Raw genomic sequence first — 26,240 nt, forward strand, 5'->3', positions numbered from 1 at the left:
ATCTTTTTTGGTATTTTGTTTAACATTTTCATGTCTCTACATTTATAATATTCGTTCACAAGTTTTTTATTTTAGCTCTTCAAAGTGATAAGAAGACTAAAAGAAACAAAATATGATTGCATAAACAGTAGAGCTGACAATACTCCTATACCTGTTTAACTCCTTTACATTTGGCTGCAATCAGTAGACATGAAAGGGTTGTAAGTATTCTAATAATCTATAAGATTCAAGTAGTTGATAAAAATATGATGACTCTTCTGCACAGTTAAATAACCCACATGAGTTTTTTTATAAATAATTTCCTATATATATTTAGGTTTATAATTTTATAGTTATTTTGTGAAGTGTTTGTGTAATTTTCATATTTGTTTTGAAATGTTATGAAATATTGTAATACAAATAGTATTTTGAATACCATTTAAGGGCATATTAATTTAGGCGATTATCAGTTGTCAGGTCGTTTGATGAGAAAATTCATACTTGATGTTGATAATAATCCTGTTGTGCTGTATAGGAAGGACATTTAGAAGTTATAAATAAACAGGTGATTGATAGGGCCACCAGTACAAGGTTAGTATAATTTTTGTTAACATATGCTTTGTTACGTTTTCCAGTGTGCTTAGGATCATTATTTTGTTAAAGTAGATAGTAACTCTCTGTAAATAATGCCATGCAACTTGGCTTTGCAAGATGTACAAGAATGCCACAATACTGGTATTGATCCATAATGCCTTTAATATTTTAAAGGCATTATGGATCACAGTAGCTTTAATCAATCAGGAAAATACTATGGAGTACTGTGCCACCAAACACATAATCTTTGAGCTTATCTGAAACTAAAAAGAGAATCAAATAACCAACCAACTTGTTTCCAATTGGCAATAATCCAGTCTTTATGTTCACTGCATCATTGAAGTCTATGTGCAATGTTGATTTTTTATAGAAAAAGACTAGTTTTATATATATTAAAAAGTAGACTACCCTACTATTTCAATTTTTATTTTATTGAAAAAATAAAAATAAAAACATTTAAAGCTAACCATTGTAATGACACAAACATAGATTCAATATGAAAGTCTTTTTTATTGTAAACAATAAGATAAAAGAAACTAAAATAAACAACAAATATTTAAAAAGTCGATATATGGGTTTAAATTTTAAAAAATTGTTTCAAAACCCATTAAAACTAAATTTCTCCAACTTGATTTCATGTTTTTGTGATATTGGTGTAAGTATGAGTATCAAAATGCTTTTTCTTTTTAATAACCTCAATTGTTTTCCACAAAATCTTAGAAATGTCAGGGATTAACGAGGTAAACAATTCCATTACCCAAATTCAGTACAATAAAGTTTGGGATGCTATGATGATGACAGATAACTGTTGGTGTTTAAAACAAAACACTCCTGTTGCTCAATAATCACGATTTGTAAACAAGCATAACTTTGTTAATTCCATTGTTAATGAAATTATTTTTAAGAGCATTTTATTCTATTTACTAGAGACCAAATCTGTTAGAACCAAAATTTGAGATTAATAGAGTAAGAAAACTGGATCTGATGAAAAATAACTGTCATTTTTATGTGAGCATAAAAAATCACTTAAGAATTCGTTGAAATACTTCAGGCACCAGACAAAAAATGTATTTTTTATTGCCCAGTGTACTATATATATCAGTGTATATATAATTGTATATATAAGTATATATAATTGTAGTATAAATAACATAACTGATAAAATAACATTACATGCAAAAAATTTGTTAAAAAAACTTTTGATAGCAATTTTTTTTGGAATTTCTTGCATAAAAATATTATTTTTTCATTGTTCAAAAACTGTTTTTTATTGATTTTTATTGTTATTAACAAGTTTTTATTATTATCCAGTTTTATTCTTATTGTCCATTTTTATTGTTATTACTCAGTTTTATTGTTATTATTCAGTTTTTAATCAATAAGAATGCTTGTATTAATTGAGTATAAAGTTTTGATATAAGCTGTCTGAGGAAATTTTCATTAAAAAATGTTGCAAAAAAAGCCTGTGCATACATATATTTGAGAACCATTATTTACAGTAATTTATGGTTTTGAACATTGACAATAATGTTACAACAGTAAGCGTGCTAGTGGTATTACAACAGTAAAAGACTAAGATATAGATGGCCATGACTATAAAACTGATATATTGCTAAATACTTTAGCGCAATTATTAGTGCTTTTTTCTTTTTTTGTACATTTATCTAAATGAATCTTAACTCTATCTATTTCTATAATTATGCTCTCTTTGCAATAATTAAGTATTAATCTATTTGGTTGGTCACTTAATATGGTCACATCATTCAACTAACCTTTTTTCTCTTTTCCCTGAATGATACTTAATTATGTTTAAGAATTTATTTATATTTTAAATAAAACTAAAATTTTAAAATAATAACTCTATTTCAAACTAGATTTTTATTGGATCTAGCAAAAACGTTGAACAAATTGTTTGCAGAACAAATTCTTTGCAACTTTGCAGAATGTGCAAAAAATTCTTTTGATAATCAATATTTTAAATTTCTGATTCTGATTTGAATAAAACTTAACTGAATTATTGGAATTAAGACTTCAGCCTTTTGTATATGTTTTCCAAAAGTATTTTCAAAAAGATTTTACTATTTAAGTCTTTAAAAGATATTTTTATGTTAGACTTTTAAAAAAAGCATTTTTACATAAAAATTCTCAAAAGATATTTTTATATAAGATTTATTTTTATGTAAGATATTTTTATGTAAGCATCCACGGAATAATAAACATTAATATTTAGCAATTATTGTTTGACTAACATTTAATATCAATGCTATTAATAAGTTCAAAAAATAAAAAGAGTAATATTACTTAAAAACTTATACTAATTTGGTGTGTTAATTTTATACACCACATTTTATTTATAAATAATTACCTTATTATTATCCTGAATATTAATGTCAATATTTGGGTCACAAAGAATCAATAAGACAATTGTTTTATTGCCACGCCTACTTGCATAATGCAATGCTGTTGAACCATAGTTATTCTGAAACATGACATTTGCTCCTTTTTCAATGAGTAACTTAGCTGCATTTGTTTTTCCATATCTAAAGAATATCATAATATTGGTATCTATGACAATCTTTACGATGTGTTAATTTAGGTTACTTTTAGCCATTTTACAAAACTGATACTACATTTACAGTAAAAATAGAGGACTTAAGTACAGACATTGAATGATGAGTTAATCTAAGAAAAAAGCATGCACAAAAATTTTATTTTTATTATCTTTTGTCAAAAGTTTTATGCACTCTATGAAAATAAAATTGTTCAATAACTGCTCAGTAACACAGTGCTCTATATTTAAACAAGATATCTATAATATTATTATAAATTACTATAATAATATCCGTTAAGGATTTTGTTTTTAAAGGTTAATGCAGTATTTTTACTTTAAAGTAAACTTAAATTTGAAAAAAACTTTAAAACTTTCACTAAAAAACTTTTTTTTTTAAATTTTAAACTTTTATGCATTAAAATCAAAGATAACAACTTTTATAAAAAAACTATTACAAAGTTTCTTCACATTTGAAACTCATGCAGGTTGATCTTTAATGTTTATTACTATTTTAATGTTTTTTAAAATCATAAAAAATGAAGAACATATTATTAATACAAATATAACTGAATATATCATAATCATTAACTTATTGGCACAATGTTTACTAATAAAGAACTAATATGTAATTTCATTTACTTTAATAAAATCCTTATTATCAGGAACCAGCTAATTGTGTATTAGTTACAACAATATTACTATGAATAAATGCAGTTAATGCTTACATCTAATATGCAACATAACTTTTCTGTTGTTATAGTTAAAAGTCAGCAGTACAACAAGTAAAAATTAATATCTATATTGATTATCTAATAAAGAATTAATCAATTTTTCTGGGAATGCAAGAAGGAAGTGCTATTATTAGGTACAAGAGAGAAATTAGTGGGAAACTTTTTGGAAATAGCTTTACTTAATTTTATGGAAAAATATTAAAATCAGACCCATGCATGGCAGATGAAATACATTTAACTTTTAAAGATTTCTGATAAGAGATAAAATACAGAATTTAGTCATCTGAGAAGAATGTACCAGATTGTCTGAAAATACCTTTTTGGACCTGAAAGTGGCAATACTTTTTTGGACCTTAGTATCTGACAACAGTTTTTTTGCATCAGTTTACTGCAACGGTAAAAAAGACATTTGTTCTCAAAGTTGTTTTCGTAAAAAAGACGAAAAAAAATTTACAATTAGATATAGCAACTGCATATAAAAAAGAAAATTATAGGATAAGATTAGATTTAACATGAAACCAGTTATAAGAATTTTCCATGAGTCCATGAAATTATGTAAAAGGCGCAATTTTCAGCCGAGAGAAAAAAAATTACTAGCCCTGGGACAATCCTAAGAAAAAATGTATCCTAGTTAGCAGTAGTAGAGAGAAATGCACTGAAAAAGTGAGTTTGATAATTTATGATTTCACAGTGAATAGGTGAGTTTGTTTTATATTGGTTAGAACTTATAGCATAAATGTTCAAATTGCTGCTTACTTTTGATTGGTTAAAGTTTGATGTCAAAACATTTATGCTATAAGTTCTAACCAATATAAAACAAACTATGTTCTAAAAACTTATTTAAACAAATAATTTACTGTATCTAGGTAAGAAATAAACTTTAATTTTATCAAAAAATGTTTAACAAATAAAAATAAAAATTAAAGATAGTAAGGTCATTGTTAAAACACCTGTTAACTTAAAATTTAAAAAAAAATTATTTTTTAAGTTTACTTACTTGGCTGCCAACAAAAGAGGTGAATTGCCATCTCCATCTGGATTATCTATTAAAGCTCCCTTTTCAAGTAGATATTCCACAACATTTACTTGGTTATAGCGCGCAGCATAGTGCAAAGCATTAAAACCATTCCATTTATCTCTTTCATTTATAAAGTCTACTAATGATATCGAATTATTACTATCATTAAATATTTCTTGAATACGATCAAAAGCACCTTCTTTGGCTGCAAGATGAAGTGAGAACTTTTCAGTAGTATTATCAGACTCACTCTCAGTTGTTGATCGATATAACTTTTGTATTTTTGTGTTTGAAAAATCAAATAGCACATTTGGTAAATTAAATATTGAAATTCTTCCTTTACCTTCAGGAGCAGTTATTATACTAAAAGGTGATTCTTCAGGAGGATTTAAACCCTCAAGTTCGTCCTCTTCCTCTTGCTTTACTTTTTTAAGGTTAATCCCAAATATTGTCTCAAATCGATCAAAAACTGATTTTTTTATTTTAAGCTTTGTTTTGCTTTTACTTTTTATATTTGTTTCTTTGTAGCTGGAATTTTTAATAGTTTCCTTACTCTTCTGGTATGACGAGTTTTCAATTAATTCCTCTTCATCGATTTCTTTAGAATGAACTGGACTTGTTAACTCAGTGTCATTCATATCTTCGAGACAAAAACCTACTTTGGTTTTTCTAATGCGGCTTGGTTTATCATGGGTTTGATTTATAAAACTTTTCATTTTTGTTTTAATTGCAGTCATTTCATGTTTTAGTAAATTATAACTTATTTTTTCAAAAAATGAATATAATTACAATCTGTTATTATTTTCGTAACTATAAAACAACATAAATACTTAATTAGAAAAATACTTAAAAGCTTTAAACACTAGCATAATTGTATGAATTAAATAAATTTTCTAATTACCACTATTAAATATTTTTATGGTTTTATGATAAAAAAAATTGGTATAAACTTACTAGTTAAATATTTATAAGTTTTTTCTGTAATGAAACACAGCCTATGCCTACTATTTTTACTAACATGTATCTTTATTAAACTTTTCTTCTTTTTTTTTTAAGTTCTGAATATGCTGTTCTTCACTTCACTTAATTCTTATATTACGTAAAAAAAGTTTAAGACATTAAAAAAAGAAAACTTCAGATAAATACAAAATTTACAAGTTAATCGATTGATAATTAACAGGTAAAAGAAATGGTCAAAGTTATTTTTTTTAAACTATAACAAAAAATGATTGAATCTTATTATATATTTATTGAATCTTCTTATATAATTAATGAATCTTATTATATAGTTAATGAATCTTATAATATAACTATCAATAAAAAACAATATTCAAACAATCTAAAATCTGATAAAAACTTAACAAACAATAGTTAATAATTTTTTTAGCTTTTCTCTTCTATTTTTAGATTAACAGCAATTTCTTTGGTTATCTCAAGATTTTCCTTCATTAGACTTTGTACAGTTTGCATTCGCTTTTTTTGAATATCAAATTCAATATGTTGTAACTCTAACTCATTTGCAATACCTTTTTTCCATTTGCTTCTTTTTTCTTGTTTTTGTTTCAAGGAATCATAATTTGAGTGACCGAACCAATTAAAAATGCTAAAATAAAATTCACAATTTACGTTTGGTACAATTTTGGTAAAGCTGACTATAACTTTCAGCATATTTTAAATTGAAATTTAAATATTAACATTAAAATAGTTTTAAGTACAGTATAGAAATTGCTATACAGTATTTTATAGTTGCTATACAGTATTTTATAATTAATTACAGTTGTTAGCATTAGTTACGCTTTTATATGGTGTTATATTAGCGGGTCGCTGGTCTAGTGACAGAAGGCAACCATCAACTGTCAATATAGTAGTACATTGAGCTGGATAGAATAAGGAAATGCTGAACCACGGCTGGCAACAATTGTAAGTGGAACATAATTGTTAAGAAATGGATCATATAGTTACATAAAGGATGTGCATTTATTAATTATGTTGTTTAAGTAACTTAAATCAGAGATTTAAGTTACTTAAAATGCTTGAAAAAATCTTTACCTTAAATTCCATAGATAAATGTTAAAGATCATAAATATTGATTTATTGGAACTATAATGAATCATTAAGTACTTTGGCAAGAATTAAAATTAGATCGTTGAGCAAGCAGAAAGTTATTGAATTACTTTTATAAAATTATATTAATTGTTATGTTTTAGTATTTATGGGTAGGATGAAACCAAGCATTAAAAGTGGATTAGGAGAAAGAGGAAGAAATAGAAAAATCTACTTGTGTAAAATTCAGAGAAATGAAGATATATTTTCAATGATATACACCATCATATATTTAGTATTTTAAAGTTGGAGCAGCATCTGTTAAAAGTAGATTTAGACGATACTTATAATAAAAGGAAATGAAGCAATTATTTGTGATCAACAGTGTATCACATATATTTGCTAAGTTATTATTATATAATAATTGCATTTATTATGTGCATTAGAAAGTGGGTATACATATATATATATATATATATATATATATATATATATATATATATATATATATATATATATATATATATATATATATATATATATATTATGTTAGTGTATTTTACAAAAAGAGTGCTCAATGTTCTTAAAGAACAGAGCAATAACAAATTAGTAAAAAATGCTTATCTAACTTTTTCTTCTACTTGAAGTTTCACCATTGCTGGATCATCAGGAAGAGTATATATATGTATACATATATATATATAAATATACATATATATATATACATATGTATGTTTATGTACTAGAATAGTAGTATTAGTGTTTTAAAATACAGCAAGATTTATAAATCTTGCAAACTGATTAAATTATGCTTTTGGATTCCCTTGACCAATATGCATAATTTTGTATTTAGCTACAATAATAGCCAATAATTTTGTCAATATCTTTTTATGATTTGGCTGCATTAGATATCACATTTGTTTTAATAATTCTAGCAAGTAGCTCTGTGTTGCCTGTGTTCAACTTTGAGATTTTAGGTTATCAACAATATCATAACTAGTTATGTAATTTTATTTCTTTAAGAAAAGTAACAGAATTTTTTGGTAAATACTTAAAATTAATGCACAGTTTGAGGTAATTAAATGTTGGGTTAGACAAAGATTATTTAACAAGTTGACAAACTTTCTGCCAATACTGTTGTTGTTACCTAATACACTTACAGATACTTCTTTGTATCATTTTGCAAAAGGAAAATTGAAACGTTAACTTTTTTCTTAATTCGTAAATTAAGAAAAAAGTGTAGAAAAGATTTCAAATTTTTTCTATATGTTTTAATATGCATGGATACATGAATGAAACTTCTAGCAAAGTATTTTATTTCTACTTAATGTTAAGTGAACTTCACGCTTCTTTAAGATACTGCAATCAAGGTAGCAGGACTACCCTATACTAAAATTATCTTTTATAATATTAGTTTAGAAGAGTTTATAATATTAGTTAACACATTACGCATAAAATATTTATAACAATAACTAAAATAGTAGTAGGGAATGCATTAATTAAATATTTTAATTATTTGAACATTGCAGAAGTTTGTGTAACTTTGATTACAATATTTTAACACCTAAAACAAACTTGAAGCTAAACAAAAGCATTTATCGGTTCATGCAATATTTAAAGTCATTTTTTGGATTTTTGAAATGTTTAAAAAAACTTAAAACTACACTTAATACAAGAATTTAAATTGATTTTCAAAACATTTTTTCCAATGTCATGGTAGACTGTTTATCCTAATCTGTTAAATGTTTTCCTGTAAAATAAACTAATTTTTAATTATTATGAGGTATATAATCTAAAAATGACTTAATGATAACACAGGTCAACAAAAAAAATTTTTTTTTCTGGTGCCGAGCAAACAATTTGTTTTTTGTATAGCATTTCTCATTTTGATTTTAAATATGCAACTCTTTTTTTACCATCACGTCAAGTTGTAAAGATATTTAGGTTCAAGTCTTAAGTATTTAGGCTAAAGTCCCTAATATTGTCAAAAAAAAAGTTATTCAAAAGTATGTCAACCTGGGTCTCAAAAGAAGCGTATTTTCATAGAGATTTTAAAAATGTTATTCATTTGTAATAAAAATAAGTATTTTGTGTATTTTTGGTAAATAACATTCTGTTGAATTTTTTTTAAGAGTCTTTATCATTTTTTTACATAATTTTTTTGTCAATAAATTTTAAGGAAAAATATTTATTTTTTCTAAAATCTCTATGAAAATACGCTTCTTTTGAGACCCAGGTTGATATACTTTTGAATAACTTTTTTTTCGATAATATTTGGGACTCTACCCTAAATACTTAAGATTTAAACTGAAATATCTTTACAACTTGACCTGATGGTAAAAAAAGAGTTACATATTTGAAATCAAAACGAGAAATGCTTTACAAAAAACAAATTGTTTGCTCGGCACCAGAAAAATAATTTTTTTTTGTTGACCTGTGTAATCTTACCACATCAAGACATTAGAGTTAGTATTGAAAAACCGCCCACTCTATATGATTTATTCATTTTTCATAAAGAAGTAATTTATTTGCCTAGCCATTATAATTTCCAGTTCAAACTTTACTTTAGTGTTATTTAGTTTTAAAAAAGTCAAACAAATGTGACACAATCAAAAATATATGTAAATAACAATTGAAAAGATACATAAATATAAATTTTTTCTCAATCGAAAACTTTTAAAAAATATTTTGACTTTTAAAGTAAAAATATCTTGATTATACAACGATAAATAATATCATATTTTTTAGAAAATTTTTCTTTCTATCGAGCAATATAAGCAAACTTATCCTACAGGATCACAACCAGCATGTTTATATAGTCTACCTAAAAGGCATAAAATGTTTGAAAACGCTACTAACTTTAGACCTAATATTTTTTCACTTCATGCCTTAAATTATAAATTAGCTAAATATTTAAGTACTTAAGTCAAACTGTGCATTGATCTAAAGTTTTTACCAAAAAATTCTGGTACTTTTCTTGAAGAATTAAAGTTACATAATTTCAGTATTAATTATCCAATTTCTTTTGATGGTGAAAGTTTATACACTAATACTCATATAATATTCAGTTGGCAGTTTAATAAATATTAAATAAAAATCTGGACTTCCTGTTTTGGCTGATTTGTTCATAGAGAATTTAAAAAGTTATTGTTCAAATAAATTTAACAGGAATAAACCTTAATTAGCAAAAGATATGCAGATATTTTTGCAACATTTTACTCAAAAACCGATATTATTATTTTTCTTGAGCATTTTAATTCTAAACATCCAAGTTTCAAACTTAGAAGTGAGCATAAACAAAATGATGCTTTACCATTTTTGGATGTTGGCATTAATAATAATCACTAATTGATCACTAATATTTAAAACATGAAAAAAAATTTAAATTAGTCTCACAAAGAGCAGGTTTAAGAGTTTTTAGAAAAAGGTAAGATATAAGAGATAAAAATTTAAATTTATTAACAATGATTTTGTATTTTTAATATATTTAGGTACTTTATTCTGGTTTTTAATTATTAAAAAAATTTGATTCGGTCATACATAGTGCATGGCACTCGAATCTACAAGCCATGCTGTTGCCTTATTTTTGCTAGTCAACTTAAAGTTGCAGCAAAGGGCTCAGTATGTGACCATGGCAGTGCAGACCATAAGCTCTTATAGAGATATCTTCCATGTACAAAATAGCAATATAGAATCAGCTTTTCTAAGAACTACCACAGAGTTTAAACCTTACTACGAGCCAGACTCTGAGCAACTAAACTTAGTTTTAGTGCTGCAGATTCATTATGGGGTAACAGATGCATAGTCATTATTAAGAATGTGCTAGTAAAAATTTATAAATAAAATTAAGAAGATCACTCATCACAATAGACAGGAAACAATTTTACATAAGTTTACATTTACACTAGTTATGATAATATAGAGATTTGCAAACTCAACACACTAGGGACAGATCCAGACTATCTAGAAAAGTAGGTGGGGAAGAGCAACTTTAAGATATAATGAATTGTGAGCAGGCAAGACTGCCAATTGTAAAACTTTTTCAATTAATCATTGCTAAATATTAGTCTTATACTATCTTAACTTATAAAAGTATGAAATTATATCATTAATTGATATCCCAATAGTCTAATTTAAAATTTGCACTTCACAACTTTAATAAAATTTTGTATTACTTTTAAACTAATTTACTTTGGCTTTTAAGCAACATGCTGTATTAAATATATAAACCTACAAAAAATAAAAACTTTTTAAAATGCATAACGTTGAGGAGGAGGGGGGGAGGGAACCAAGCACTCATTCAGTGTTGTTATTTTAGATACTTTAGTTACGACTTTTAGTGTTTATAGAAGCACTAAAAGTTGTAACTAATGTATCTAAAATAACTATACTGTAAAACAAATTATTTTAAAATATTCGCTTTTAAACTGCTATACAAGTAAATTATAAATTTTTCTACTTTTTGATAAAAACAAAACAACCCGCATATTTTATTAAAAACCCAAAAATTAAAAACATAGATTATAATGTTAAGCCTAATATAATTAAAATTATCAAAATAAATTTCCAATACCTTCTCTTCCAACTCACTACATTTGGATAAACAGTTATTTGTCTGCAGTAAACCTTTTTCAACAACTGTAAAGGATATTTTGATTCAAGTGCCTTTAAAATATCAACTTGAGCTTTTAACATAAGCATGTATGCAGACTTCCTTACATCAGCTATATTTCCTACAGCTAACCCAACCTAAAGAAATATTTTATCAAAAGAATATGAAGTGTACCTTTTAGCATAGATATTTTTACATAGATTAAATTATAATTATATCTATATTTATATCTCTGTTTAGCACTACTTTGCTCAATCACCTTTCTTTTTGTTCTATATTGCTCTCCTTTATCCTAAAATCTGCGCCTGCCTATAATAACATTTCTAAAAAATGAATACTATGTTTACAAGAAAACTTTGAAATTATTACTCGTTTGGATCACGAAAATTTACTAAACAAAAAATCTGAATTAATTTTTTAATGCAGACATGAAAATAAATACCTTTTAAAAAATAATAAAAAAAAAATAAGACCTAACTAAATTTATCTCAAGACTCTCCTTTATCTCAAGACTTCACTCTTTTAGACGTTATTTCTGATCATTTTGATCAAGCCCTTTCCATTTTCCTTCAGCCAATATCGTTGTTGTTGATTACTTAAATGTTCAACACACTGACTGGGTTGTTTCTACTGTTAGCGCCACTACAGGTGTTAATGTCCACAACTTTTGTCTTTCTCAATCGCTAACACAAATAGTCAACTATTTGTGTTAGAGATTGAGAAAGGCAGTTTAATATATTCTTTAACAATATAAATATTGTCAAAGATTAAATTAGTTTTAAAATCACGCATTGGAACAGAAAAATGCAAACTTTAGTTAGTAGATAAACAAGTTTTATTCTTTAGGAGATATTTACCGGTATATTTATTATAGAGGGCAAAAAATTGAATCAGTCACACCAGAGCAAGTGTTTATTACACTAAAAGATGATTAACCAAATTTTCAAAATAAAAAGCCCCTTGTTTGCTTCTAGTACCTTCAAAAAATAAACTAGGGCATGTTAGTAAAATTAAATTAGACAAAATAAATAGTATTATTTGAAAAAAATTTAATTTGCAACAGTGTAAAAGTACCATTGATGTGATAAACTGGTTTTCTAAAATTATTATTAAAAATGAATGCACATTTATGCAATTTGATATTAATTTTATTTTTATCTCTCATTTACAGCAGAAATTTTAGACAAAACGAGAGAATTAGGAAAAATCCACATTAGAATTACAGATAATACTATTTGTCTAATTAAGTATTGCAGAAAAACATAATTAGGGAAATAGTGTTTGTAAAATATTCTATTTTAGTAACAAGACGAGAAAGAAAAAAAACCATGCACAAATGCTTTGATATAACAATGGGAAGTTTAAACGGAGCAGAAAATTGCAAGTTTGTAGGCTTATATATTTTAAATTCCCTAGCTAAAATAGATTAAGACCCTTCTAATGAAAATATTTTTAATTCTTCCAAACGTGTGAATAAAGATGCTTTTAAAAAAAGCGAATTTAAAAATTTCGAGCAAAAATTTAAAATAAAAAATGCAAAAAAACAAAATAGAAATATAATTTGTTTTAACCCTTTATACAGCCAAAATGTTTCAACAAGTATTGGAAAAGCATTTTTTAAATTAATAGACAAACAATATTTCCCTCTCTTTAATAAATTGCACAAAATTTTCAACAAAAACACTATCAAAGTAAGCTACAAAATATTGAAAGAACCATAAAAGGTCATAGTTTTGACTTGATAAACAAAAATGAGTTTCTTAAAGAAAAATAAACTGAAAATTGTAATTGCAACCAAAAAATTGACTGAACTATGAATGGCAAATGCTTATCAAAAAATATTATTTACAAATGCATTGTTTCCTCACAAAACAACCCTGATAAGAAATATTGGCTTTACTGAGGACAAATGGAAAAAACATGTCAACCACAAACAAGATTTTAAACATAAATATTACTCAAAAGCTCTCAAAATATATTTGGCAACTAAAAGAAAATCAATATTAATTTTAAATTAAACTGGTCTATCCTAAAAACTGCGCCTGCCTATGATAACTTTTCTAAAAAATGAATACTATGTTTACAAGAAAAATTTTAAATTATTACTTGTTTGGATGACGAAAATTTACTAAACAAAAATCTGAATTAATTTCTTAATGCAGACATGAAAATAAGTACCTTTTAAAAAATAATAAAAAAAAAATATAACCAACTAAATTTATCCTAATTCAAAAAAATTCTTTTCATGAATGATTTCTTAACTTTTTGATGTAGTTAATGCAACTTTAGTGTATATAACTGTAGTTGCAAAACAGCTACAGTTATATGTACAATATATATATATAAATTTATATATACAAGAGGAAGATTTATATATTTTTTAAAATGTGGTTATATTAATATTTTCATAACAAAATAAATATAAAAGAAAAAGAGAAAAACATCATTATTCTTTGACGAATGCAAGAGTACTAATCTTCTACTAAAGATCCCTTCTAAAGAAGGTTTTATTTAGAGTATTAATCTTTTACTAAAGATCCCTTCTAAAGAAGGTTTTATTTAGAGTATTAATCTTTTACTAAAGATCCCTTCTAAAGGAGGTTTTATTTAGAGTATTAATCTTTTACTAAAGATCCCTTCTAAAAAAGGTTTTATTTACTCAAACTAGTTTAGTTATTTTATTAGTTAAAAAGCTAACTTTTTCCCTCAGTTTTTCAGGTTTCTACATTTTTTTTTATAAAGAATATTTAATAGAAACAATACGAAATAAATTTAAAATATGTTTCATATACTTACCAACAAATTCATGAGTACAACAGGACAAACAATCAAAAATAATGTAAACAAGATATATGACATTTTTGGGTATGGCAGCTCGTATATATATACTTGACCAGAAGTGTTATTCATTATAGTAGAATTAAAAATATGGTCATAAGTTGAATCTCCAAGTGTCATTGCAATCATTTTCATAATTGATCGACCAGGAGTCAAAAATGCTTTTTGACTTTTGACTCCAAGAAGCACAAAAAACGATAAAGAGAATGCCATAATAATTAAAAAAAAAACCATAATAACACTCATCAATGATTTAAAAACTTCAATAATCATAACCACATATATTCCAAATAAAGCACTTCGTTTTAGGTATAGCAATAAGTTAGTCCATCCAAAAAAAATTGCAACAGCTCCAACGGTCCATTTTATTTTAAAATCATAAATATATGCAAACATAAATATCAATGTAGAGGAGTATAGTATTAGCTCCAGGTAATTACTCAAATCTTTTAAATATTCCTTCTTTAATATGTAAGCCTGTACAAGCTCTTTACCAATTTCGAAAATAGTAAAAGAAATTACTAATTTAGGCATTATCTTTTGAAATTCACTATTTTCTTTTCTCTTGACAGGATTTTTTTTACTAAATTAAATTATTGAAAAATCACTCATATGCAAAAAATATTTTTACATAAAAAAATGTGCATAACAACATAAGACAACACTAAAACTTTACATTGTATAAACCCATATTTGAGACACTTGTAAACAAATATAAAATATTGAAATACTCACACATGACCACACCTCAAAACATAACCATACAACATGACTACATCTCAAAATTTACTTAAAACAGCTACAGCTTACAGTTTACAGTTATGGTCACCAATACACTTAAAACATTTAATATTACACATATTTATTAAGTATGCATAAAGTTAGATAGAAGTTTACACAGGACTTCACAATTAGGACTTTTTACAGTGTTTACTTAGGTAGAAGATAATAATAATACATGCACAAATCAAATAAAAGCTTCTTCACAATTATATATTGAATATATATATAGAGAGAGTGAGAGAGGCAATTTTACGGAGAAGGTGGGAGGGTGGGGGAGAGCGTAAGGTGGAGCGGAAGGGGTTTCTTAAAAAAGGTTTTTTTCAAGTTATAGTTGGTTTATTTTTGAATTTGGTCAGGCATTTGTCACAATTCAGTCGGGTAAATTTTGAAATGAGCCTATTTAAAATTAGGGTCAGGTGTTTAAATTAACACATTATGTCAAAAATATGCCTAAATAATGATAAAGATATTTTTCTTACAATAGTTGATTCAGTTAAACAATACAGTATGTATATTGCTTCAATAATGTGCTTGAGATAAAAATTTACAGTTGTTTATTTAAGTAAAGTATTTTGACATAACTTGAAAGTATATTAGTTTATTTGCATTGTAATTTGAGTAAAAATATTCACATTTTATGTTGATTAGTTTTTTGCACATCCAATAGCACACCTAGAAAAAATAATTGAATTAAATTTTTATTTTAGAGCTAGTTGTTGTTATGTAATGGACACAAAAGTAACACTTACAATATTTTTAAAACTATAAAATGCAGTAAAAAAACTTTTTTATTTTTCATAAAAACACTAGAAGAAGTTAACTCACACTAGAAAAATGTCTGTATATGGCATTCTTTGCAAATACTTTAGGAGTAAGGTAAAATGTTCTACTGACCAGCTTTCTTTTTCATATGTATATGTATTATATGGATAGTATTTTTGGTAGTGCATTTGGTGTGGATTGTCAAGGCTCATAAGACCCCTTGTTTATGAATTTATGATAATTAGCAAGACTGGAGGGAACTGCATAACTTATCGCTTATGTACTTTGCACTATCCTATAATTGAGTAAGGTTTTCAAGTAACATAAAAACTAAATAAAGTGCTTAAAAATGAAAATCATGGATGCTTTCATTCCTTCTTGTTAATTTTAAGTCAAGCCTCACTTTAGCACTTGGTTTTTACTTTCATGTGCAGCTGCTATTTTTAATTATAAATAATTTTTCAGCAACTATTTTTAATTATAACAATTCACTTTTTAAATAAAAACAAATTTCTTGAGATCAAATATTATTTTATTGTTATAAGAAATAAATGCAAAAAGCTGATACTAAACACGTTTGTGTTCAGTTTGCTAAATCTTTGCTTTCAGTTTGCTTTAATATTTTATTATTATTTATGGAATCAATTATATTAAAATATAAAACTTTGATAAAATTTTTGTTTCCTTTTAAATACTTTTCTGGAATATTTAGTAAGGTGAATTTTTACAAAAACAAAAGAGACAATGATTATAATGAAAAATTTGGTGTTAGTTAGATATTTAGCTATTTGATGTTATTATTAATTGAACTTAAAAAATAAGCAATTAAAAATAAATAAAGTATTTAATATATAAAAATAATAATGATAAAGTTTCTTGGTTGGAAGTACAATGTTTAAGTCTATATATTTATTTATAGTTAATACATATAAAAGTTACAATAAAATTTCATGGGATTCCACCGCAAATATTTTGTTCGATAAAAAATTGCTGCAAGCTACTTATGTCATATCAAAAAACTTATCTTTATCATCATCACCGACCACATCATCATCCTCACCCTCATCACTATCCTCTCACCTGTAAGTCATTATAAATCTTCCTCAACTTAACAATACAAAAGTTGTATTTTGTACAAGAAATTTACAGTAAGATACAACTAATAGAAATGTCAACAATCTATAAACAGAAATATTTTAACTTAACATTCAACTTTACTGGCTGGATAAAATATCTCCTAAAATCTAGAGTAGAAAAATACTACATCAGCAAATATGAAATATGCTTTTGTGGGTTTTCTTACTATAAGATACTAACAAAAACAACAAACATGCCTTTATGAAATTCATGCATGTTATTTACCTAACCATAAATGTGCTTCAAAACCTTTTTTTCAGAAAATAAATATAGTAACGACAACTGCATTTACTAATAATGTAATCATTCATTAAAGTCTTATTCCACATAAGAATCCCATAATTTTTGAGAGCTTATATTTATTATTATTATAGATAGTCAAGCATAAAAATGGTTTTAACTCATTGACTGCTTAAACTATGCTAATAAATTTTAAATAATACAAAACATCTATTTTTAGGGCCGGATTTATTCAGTGACATGATTCAAGGCAACAGACTTAACTAAAAATAGTAAAACTGATATGATCACATTTTTATACTATTTTGTTTTAGTACAGATATAATGATTAAAGTATAAAAATCCGTCATGTGGATGAGTTTTAAAATTAATGGTACTAGGTACAATAAGCTAATTTTAATTGTACCTAGGGCCACCAGCTAACGTAGCTAGAGCTGCTTTCTGAAAAATAGGTTTAACTCAATAATAAATAGAAAACATTGGCATAAATTTTGTTGAAAATTTGATTAATTTTTAATTGTTTTTCACAAATTTATAAGTATTAGCAAACCCAAACAAACCAAACCCAACCAAACCAAACCAAACCAAACCCAAAGAAATACGGGTCTTTGTAAGTACATTCTGCACCATACTTTTCTATATATTTTTTCCTTGTATACATATATATATATGTATATATATATATATATATATATATATATATATATATATATATATATATATATATATATATATGTATATATATATATATATATATATATATATATATATATATATATATCCTAGCTGTCCAAAATCATAAAAAAATGCCTTCACTAAACCGACCATTTCTATATTTATCTATTCCACATCGATCATTTCTATACTTATTTCTTATTTTCTTCAGTATTTTTAAGTCAATGGTAGGAGAACAATTCATTTTAAAAAACTTGCTTATAGAGAAAAAAAAATTAACGTACGCACCTTTTCCGCATACGAAGAGCTTTTAAGAGATTTATAAAATGGTTTGTTTTTCTCTAACATGAATAAGTTCAATAGCTTAATGGTTTAGTGCCGTGTCATTTTGCAAGTTCAAGTTTACCCTCTAAAGACAATACTATTTTAGTTTTTTCAATCTAGCCATCAATATTTATAGCAAAAAAATTATTAAGGGCAAAAAGACTTTTAATTTTTAAATTAAATTTTAAAGTTTGTACTAGCTACAAGCTTTTTGACTTTTTGACTTTACAACAGCATCTTCTGGAGTCGCAGGGGAAGCTTTTTTTTTCTTTAATAATGTGGTTTTCAAGTAAAATTACATAATTTGAAGTTTACATAAGTTAGATATTTGCATAAACTTTTGTTCACAAGTTCTTATAAAAAAAGTGCTGCGACTCTTTCTCGCTATTTCCTCGGTTGCAATAGCTGCCAAGAGATACGTGTCAAATACACTCGAATGAGTATTTATCAGTTACTTATTGTTATATAATTTGATTTTAAATAAACAATAATAATAGTAAAAAAACATATAACTGCTTTAAAATAAAAGATAAAAATAGACTCAGCATTAACACTAAGTTATTCAATATATAGTATGATTTATATAATACATTTGCATCACTCATATAACAAAGTTGACTAATAGTTCTAAGCAAAATTGAAAAATAAGTCTTCGCGTGAATTAAAAATCTTAAAACAACTGCTAAAATAAAATTCCTCTGCACCAATTGAAGTTCAAAAATATGCCTTGTGATCAAACCAACTCTTCATCAGAGAAACATACATATGGCCTAAAATGCAACCAAACTATATGGCCCTTAGGTATCAGACTTGATAAACACATGAAAAATGGCATCTATTAACAAACCCATATAGAGAAGGAACTAATTCAAATTTATCGCATTTAATACTTTAGCAACAAACAGAAAAAGATACTAACAGAAAAATTTTTCTTAAGACAATCAAAACCATTTTTCGATTATAACTTGTGACATTTCTCTCTGATAATCAAAATAGAAATAAAGAATAAAAATTTTTATAACTAATCACCTAAACGAGAAGCATAGCTTAGAACTTTATGGTTTTCATATAAAGTGAGCAGACCCTTGGTACAAGGAGGCCTTAGATACACAAACTTCTCTGGCTGATCACAAATGATCAGGGCTCATATGAATGAAACTAAGTATTTAAACTAATAAAGTTTTAAACAAGGTTGCAGTCAGTAACCTTATTTGGAGTTAAAAAAGTTGACAAAAATTTAAATAAAATAAAAAAAAAGATGAGAAACAAATTTTATTTGTTTTGTTTTGGAAGGAACAAAGAAAATAGTTTTGTTTATTGCCTAATACTGCTTTCAAATTCATTGCCTATGCTTAAGTCTATTATATGTAAAAGCATTTCAAAAAACTGACAAAAATGTAGTAAATACTACTTTAAATAGTTTCTTAGTATTAGTCTGAAAAAGGAAGTCTGTTAAAAAATAAGAAAAAAGTTATTTACAGACAAAAAAAACAACTGTTATTCTCATAAAGAATATAGGAAGTTCCAGAAGTAATAATTTAAAATCAGTAAGTAGACCATTAATTAAATAAAAAGTAATAAAAATAAATGAAAAGGCAAGTAATAAAAAAAGAAAATTCAATTTCTCACCTTTCTTTTTCAATAATAAGTAAACTTGTAAGCATAAAAATAAGCAAGATATAAAGAAACAAGCTAATCAAATAAATCCAGCGACCAAGGCGTGACCACTTGCTATTAATTAATTGAACAGTGAGTGGATGGGAAAGTAAGTTTTCACGGTTAAACTCAATCATGGTTGAAGGTCCAAAATATTGGTTTTGCAAATGATGCTCAGGCAAAAAATCAAGATATTTAAAGTCATAACTTACACAATACTCCTTCAAATTTTCGTCAAGTTTTGAATATTTGACACAATTTTCTAAAACAACTGCAGCAATGTCTGGTTCTAATGATATAAGCTTTTCCATTGGATTTTTTCCTTCGTTATCAATACTGTTGAGAGCTTCCTCCCATCTGTAACATTTTTTTAAATATTTTATTTGTTTTCCAAACAAAATTAAAATAGCTTTTTAAACAAAGAACAAAAATACACAAACAAATATATAGAAATACATTTTCCAAAGAGTTATATATTTTATTAGAAAAATAAATAAAAAAACTAAACAAAACAAAAGCAAAATACTATACTGAGCTGTTAAGGCAATGTGAAGTAAAAAAAAATATATTAGGCTGAGCTGTCAAATCAAAGTGAAGTGAAAAAAACAAAATACTACACTAAGCTGTCAAGTCAAAGTGAAGTGAAAAAAATTAGGAAAAGCTATTAGATAACAAAATAAATAAATAAATGTTTGTAAGATTGTCAGAGTAAAATAAAAACACTTAATAAAGTGTAAAAATTATAAAAACATTATATCAAAAAAGTATATATAAAAGTATAAAGAAATAAATAAAAATAATAAAAACATAGAAGCATACAATAAAAATGAACAGCAATAAACTTTTATCTAGAAACTTATGTACAAAATGCAATTAAGCTGGAACTTAACTGATAATGATATTTTTACTGTATCAATTATAGTTGGTACATTTGTAATGATAAAATAATAATAATTTATAATGATAAAATAAATTGAAAAATCTAGGAAATTTAAAGATATAAAAGTTTCAGAAAGCATAACAAGTATATTATTAGGATTAAAATTCATAAATTAACTAATTGTAATCCTAAATTCAGCAAACAAAAAAGAGGGGAGAGAGAAGCAGTTAAGAACAGGGGTACATAGGACAATGTAAAACTTAAATATATTAGTCAATTAGATATACTTTTGCATGTAACCATCATAATTTTTTCAGGAATGCATTTACATTATCTTTTTTTACAAACGTTTTATTAGTTTTGGTAGTTTTTCCAACTTTTTCAATTTTTAAACGGAAGGACCACAGAAGAACTTACTTCTCCAAGGAACTTGTCTTTAACATTTTTAATGAAAGAGATATGTTCTATAATATGTATAAAAAGTGCAATTAAAAGACAAAAATTTTATGGAAAAAACTCTAAAATCAGGATTGAAGCAGCATTGGACATTTTTCATGAGGCACATGGATGTACTGCACCTCGGATGTACTGATGTACATGGATGTACTGCACCTCGCTTAACACCCTTATTGACAAATTAAATTAGTAAAAATTAAAACTAGCAAAATTTAACAAATAAAGCACGACTATAAAAAGATATGTGAAAGATATATAAAAGGAAAAAAATTGAAAATTCATTTTAGTATGTTTAAGTATAATATGCAAGAATATTGTTTAATGACTTCATAAGAAGATCTTCATAAGAATAATTCTGAGATCTTCAAAAGAATAATTCTCTTATTATAGTAATAAAGCTCTTAATTCTGCTATTCTTTATGTTTATTACCATCACTAATTACTGTTTATAATTAAAGCTCAATTAAAATAATTAAATTTCAACAAACATGTTTTGTCTTTTATTATATTTCATAAACTGTCTCAATATTGTCTAAAATGTCCACAATAATGAATAGCTTCCTTTTTTTTTAAAAATGCAACAATTATTTTAAATTAGATCAGGTTTGCTTTTATTTTAAAGAATTAATAATTTTGGTTTTAAATTTTTGCTGATAAAGTTATATATATATATATATATATATATATATATATATATATATATATATATATATATATATATATATATATATATATATATATATATATATATACATATATGTATATGAAATATTTTACAGCACAGGAAAAATGAAAAAAAAACATTTTCCCAATCACAAACAATCTTTTAAAAATAAAAGCTATTGACAAAAAAATCAAGCCTTCAAAATATATTTGGGAATTCAAAGATAGAAAAACCTATGATTATATTTTGAAATAGTAACATTTTTTTATTGGAATAATATTTCTAAAAAATTTATATGTGTACAAGAAAAGTTTGAAATATTTACACATGCAAACAAAGAAAAAAGACATTTAAAACCTGTAATGTTAAATCATTCTAAAAGGTCTTAATATATTAAACACGGTGTAAAATGAATATGTAAAATGTAAAATATACAGTATTGTGAATAAGTTTGAGACCGCTTACATTTTTTCATAAAATTCCGGAGAATTCTCCTCTACTATTTAAGTTTGTAGTTCTAAATTATAAACTTATTAAAATACATGTATTTCACACAAAATGTTGAACAATTACAAACCTTTTAATGTCACACTTCATAAAAACTCCTAATATTTACTACATCCTCCTTTTTCCTCAATCCCAGCCAATATTCGCCGGGGAATAGATTCATACAAGCTAGTTGTAAAATCCTAGGGTTTGTTGTGCCATTCTCTTTGAAGTACTTCAAAACATTCTTGAGCATTTCGGGAGCATGTTCGACGTTCTTTCTGTCCAGGTAATCTCAAATATGCTCAATTATATTCAAAACTGCACCATGGGAGGCCAAGTTATCAATTCTAGTACTCCTTCCTCTGCCATTTCATTTAAATAATTTTTTGCACCAGGACAATGACCCAAAACAACAATGTTTTGGGTCATTGTCCTGGTGCAGAATAAATACATGACCTATTAGTCTCATTCCGCATTATACAGCACGGTTCCTTAGGATATCCACATTACGTTCCCCGGTGAGTCGCCCCCCCTATTTTGATCAAATCACCTACTCCAGATGAAGATAAACAGCCCAAAACTTGTAAAGAGCCTCCTCTGTGTTTAATAGTATGGTTTAAACACTCAGGCTGATAGGCTTCTTTAATTCTTCTTCAAACATATTGGCGTCCTTTCGTTCGAAAAACTTCGAATTTGGTCTCATCAGCGTGCAGAACACGATTAAACATTTCCTGGGCCCAATCTTTGTGTTATTTTGCATATTTAAGTCGTTTTTCATTATTGCCACACCGTATTAATAGTTTTCAAATTGCAAAACACCCTCTTAATCCCTATTTAAGTAGGTGCTGTCAAATAAAAAAGAGCTTACATTTTTCCCAGTTACTGTGTTAATGTCTTTTGCCAGCTCGGTTGATGCTTTTTTGTATTTCTTAAAGATAGGGTTTTTAAATATTTATTTTCATCTTTTGTTAGCTTAGGAGGTCTATCACTTTTCTTTCTATCTTTAAGGGAGTCAGTTTCTCTGATTTCTGTAACAGCATTCTTCGAATATCCTGTTTTGGATGTAGTTGTTATGACACATCGTTTTAATAAATAAACAAACAAACCCCTCATGTTTCCTCATCAATTTTGTTTATTTATTCAAAATAATATATTCTTTTAACTTTTCTAATATATTAATAAACTTTAGTACGCTTTAAAAAAATTACATAGGAATAAAATTGTAAATACATCTAATTATACATGTGGTCTAAAACTTATTCACAGTATTGTATATACAGTGTAAAATATATTTATATATATTTATATATATATATATATATATATATATATATATATATATATATATATATATTTATTTATAAATATATATGTGTATACATATATATATATATATATATATATATATACATATATATATATATATATATATATATATATATATATATATATATATATATATATATATATATATATATATATATATATATATATATATATATATATATATATATATATATATATTTCTAAGCTTGCATAACTTGACAAAAAATATCTCAACTCTACAAAGGAAATGAAATAATTTATATAAATAGAATCTGATATTATTGTGAGTTTTATTGATATAAGAAGAAGTTAAAAAATTTCAAAACTAAGAAAAACAGCTGAATATGGTGGAACTTGTATAAAGCCAATGGTGTCAATTGATATGGATATCAATGGGTGTAGACTGAATCTTCAAAGTAGTATGTTTTTTATTTTATGCATCAACTACGGCTATTAACCTCTAAGTTTTGCGGAGTCGTAATTATTTTATTATTTTCTTTAATTTTATGTTTTTTAATACCAAGAAAATATAAATGTATAATATTTAATCTAACTCAACAGTCAAAAAGCGTATCAAACACATTTCCAGAAATAAGTTTTGCAGGTTGTAAAATAGCTTTTGTCGCATTTTGCTAAAATACTTTTATCGTATATATCAAAATAAACGCGTGATCTTGACACAATGAAGGAAGTTTAAATCTTTACATAAAAACACAAACATGATTATTAGTGTGGAACAATCAAACACTTCCAGTATTGTTATAACAAGTGTTTTTTATATATAAAATTTTTTTTGGCTATTGCAAGTACAATATTTTCAATGCTTTTACAATCTCTAATGCTTTTAGAGTATTAGTTACAATCTTTTATTACAACTTTGTTAAACTATAGACATGCTTTTTGTAACCAGTTGATGGCATGTACAAAAGCAAAACACAAAACTTTGTTTCTTAAGTATATTATAAAAATGGTTTTGAACTTACAAAAAATTCCTAATGTATTTCTCTTTAACATCAATTAACAAATCAAAATTATTTAACTTTGTCTTGTCAACATTGCTTGATAATAATGAATAATTGTTTAAGATTCCTTTTCGTCATAGCAAATCTTAAATACTTTCATTTAATTTTAAATTTGATAAATAAACGTTAAACGAATAAAATTTTTAAAATTCAATCTTCTGTTTCGAAACCGTCACTCAAAGCCTTTTTTTTTATGATTTAAAAAAAAAATCAAGAGTTAACAGTTAAATTTCATCATAATGTGATTTTTGATTTAAAAAAATGAGGATGTGATGTTTCATTGTATATAGATTCATCAATATCATCATTGCATTCTTCCGCTACATTTCCCACACAGGACTTCAACTTTTCTCACTAATATTAGTATCCACCAAAATTTCAAAATTTTTGTTCAAATTTTTAAAATGAGAAGCTCTCTCTTCTGAACTCAAATAAAGGATATTGATGGTTTTCAGAAAAACATTGATTTTGAATATTTCAAAAATTTACAATTTGTGCCCAGCAACAGTTTAAACATTTTGTTTTTTTTTGATCACCAAGATTTTGGCTTGCATTCCTTTATATTTTGGAGATATGCTGTACGCGTTATTATAAGATTGAAATCTACACGACAAAATATTTATGCTTAAGATTTTAACAATGAAATGTACGTTAAAATCAGCTTAGTTTGCACCAGAGCGATCTTTGGAATGTACATTTAAATCAGCAAAGTTGATCCACACGGTTGACATTAAAAGTAGAACTGCTGTGTATGACACAAGTGATTATTGACAAATAGTTAATGCAGTATGACCCAACATTGCCACTCAACATTATTTTCTTTTTTCTGCTAGAAATGGATCAAACTTTGCAGTTAATTCAGGTATAACCCAAATATTCTCATTACCTTCTACGAAAAATTGCTCAATCAGTTCTCCAAATGGAAAACTTTTTAATCAAAGAATAAATCATAGTTAATACTTCTTATCAGCAATTTTGTTTATGTAAAAAAAAAGAAACAACACCTTGCAATTTCTTTTATTTAAGTATGTCATTTTAGCACTTTAATGAGTGAATATTCATGAACAAGTAATTAATGATTTGTTGCTAAAAAGAATTGTGAGGTTTGAAATAATTTACATAAAAAACAGAACATAGAATCAAATGATGGCAAATAGATTAAGCACTCTCTATTATACACATTATTTACTTTTCCCACAAAAATAAATTTTTCAAGCAATATTGATTGCAACTAAGATATTTAGATTTTTTACACTTGAATCTATTATCCAACTGCTAAGAATTTATTTGACCCATATCTACCCAATATTGTATGCCTTATTTTAAAAATAACCTCCAAACCTTAACATCCACACTCACTTTTTATCCTCACTCTCTCACTGTTATTATTGAAGCTATGTTGTTTATTCCTCATTCTATATTTAGATATTCTGTTGAATAGTCAGTAGGTTTAATTTCCA

General features: G+C 25.7%; 1 protein-coding gene across 1 annotated transcript in view; it reads right to left on the reverse strand.

Annotated features, from left to right (window-relative positions):
• LOC136078729 (uncharacterized) overlaps nucleotides 1-26,240 on the reverse strand; it is a 165,136-nt gene that overhangs the window by 64,569 nt on the left and 74,327 nt on the right. The window contains exons 9-14 of the mRNA XM_065794520.1: nucleotides 19,917-20,300; nucleotides 14,325-14,949; nucleotides 11,490-11,665; nucleotides 6,262-6,476; nucleotides 4,853-5,657; nucleotides 2,939-3,113 (exon numbers count right to left, since the gene is read on the reverse strand). Of these exons, the coding sequence (XP_065650592.1) occupies nucleotides 2,939-3,113; nucleotides 4,853-5,657; nucleotides 6,262-6,476; nucleotides 11,490-11,665; nucleotides 14,325-14,949; nucleotides 19,917-20,300 (2,380 nt within the window). The remainder of the gene's footprint in view (nucleotides 1-2,938; nucleotides 3,114-4,852; nucleotides 5,658-6,261; nucleotides 6,477-11,489; nucleotides 11,666-14,324; nucleotides 14,950-19,916; nucleotides 20,301-26,240) is intronic.

The sequence above is a fragment of the Hydra vulgaris genome, chromosome 03 (assembly GCF_038396675.1).
Source record: "Hydra vulgaris chromosome 03, alternate assembly HydraT2T_AEP".
NCBI lineage: Eukaryota > Metazoa > Cnidaria > Hydrozoa > Anthoathecata > Hydridae > Hydra > Hydra vulgaris.